Below are 1,147 nucleotides of genomic sequence, written 5' to 3'. Positions count from 1 at the left end.
TATTGCTTTGGCTTCCCATCTCAAAGGGCACAGGTTGAATTCTCAATGGTGGCGGAGATCTTTCTGGTCATTCGATCCCTGCTTAAGCGCTTTGTGGAAGGCCCTTCAAGAGCAGCACTACGTCCGTCGAATGGGACGTTAAGCCGTGATTCCCTTGACGCGTCTCATTAAGAGTGCGCTAATGTCGATGCCTGGTTTCTCTTCACTCTGCCCTCATGGCGGAAATCAGTGGCGCAGCGCACACAACGCAGCGTTGATACCAACATGCCACCTAAGACTAGCGGAAAGGCTGCCAAGAAGGCCGGCAAGGCCCAGAAGAACATCTCCAAGGGAGACAAGAAGAAGAAGCGCAGGAGGAAGGAGAGCAACGCAATCTACATCTACAAGGTGTTGAAGCAGGTCCACCCTGACACCGGTATCTCCTCCAAGGCCATGAACATCATGAACTTCTTCGTCAACGACATCTTCGAGAGGATCGCCGCCGAGGCTTCCCGCCTCGCTCACTACAACAAGCGCTCCACCATCACCTCCAGGGAGGTGCAGCCCGCCGTCAGGCTCCTGCTCCCCGGTGAACTGGCCAAGTACGCCGTGTCTGAGGGCACCAAGGCTGTGACCAAGTACACCAGCTCCAAGTAAATTACTTGGTAGCCTCCCAACTTTGGGGGATAAACCCCCCCCCCCCCCCAGAGCTCATAGAAATTTTTAATTTTAATCATTTTCACTTAATTGGATTAATATTACTTACATAATAGTGTAAGGATTAATAAAATATCCCTCATAAAGCCGTAAAACTCACAATTTTGAGCAATTTATCTGAAAATTTTTCTGGGAGGGGGGGAGCCGCACCTCCCGCTTACCCTGGCGGATATTCCACACCCTCAGACCCCCCCAGTGTTAGTTGCATCTAAAACCCCCCTCTAGCCATAATTCCTAGCTGCGCCCCTGGCGGAAATGATTTGAGTCTGTGACGGTATCTACATCTACATTCTACCCCGGAAGCCGCCTAAAAGGCGTGTGGCAGGGGTTTTTATTAGCCATTTGCACAGAAAAAGGGAATGCTCTAACATAATTCGGCAAAATATCTCTCTTAATTTATCGCTTCTGTCGGACCTCGAAATATAGTGAGGCTCTGATATGATATTATCCG

The 1,147-nt window shown here is 50.0% G+C and overlaps 1 protein-coding gene across 1 annotated transcript; it reads left to right on the top strand.

Annotated features, from left to right (window-relative positions):
- Positions 1-264: 264 nt before the first annotated feature.
- LOC124173361 (histone H2B-like) lies at positions 265-636 on the top strand. The gene has a single exon (XM_046552872.1). It carries the CDS (start codon positions 265-267, stop codon positions 634-636), a length of 372 nt encoding a protein of 123 aa, XP_046408828.1.
- The last annotated feature ends 511 nt before the right edge of the window (positions 637-1,147 follow it).

The sequence above is a fragment of the Ischnura elegans genome, unplaced genomic scaffold (genome assembly GCF_921293095.1).
Source record: "Ischnura elegans unplaced genomic scaffold, ioIscEleg1.1, whole genome shotgun sequence".
In the NCBI taxonomy this organism is placed as follows: domain Eukaryota; kingdom Metazoa; phylum Arthropoda; class Insecta; order Odonata; family Coenagrionidae; genus Ischnura; species Ischnura elegans.
This window is presented reverse-complemented; position numbering and strand designations above follow the sequence as displayed.

What these genes read in the sequence shown, in the direction of transcription:
- LOC124173361 (XM_046552872.1), top strand. Translation starts at nt 265, where the DNA reads ATGCCACCTAAGACTAGCGGAAAGGCTGCCAAGAAGGCCGGCAAGGCC.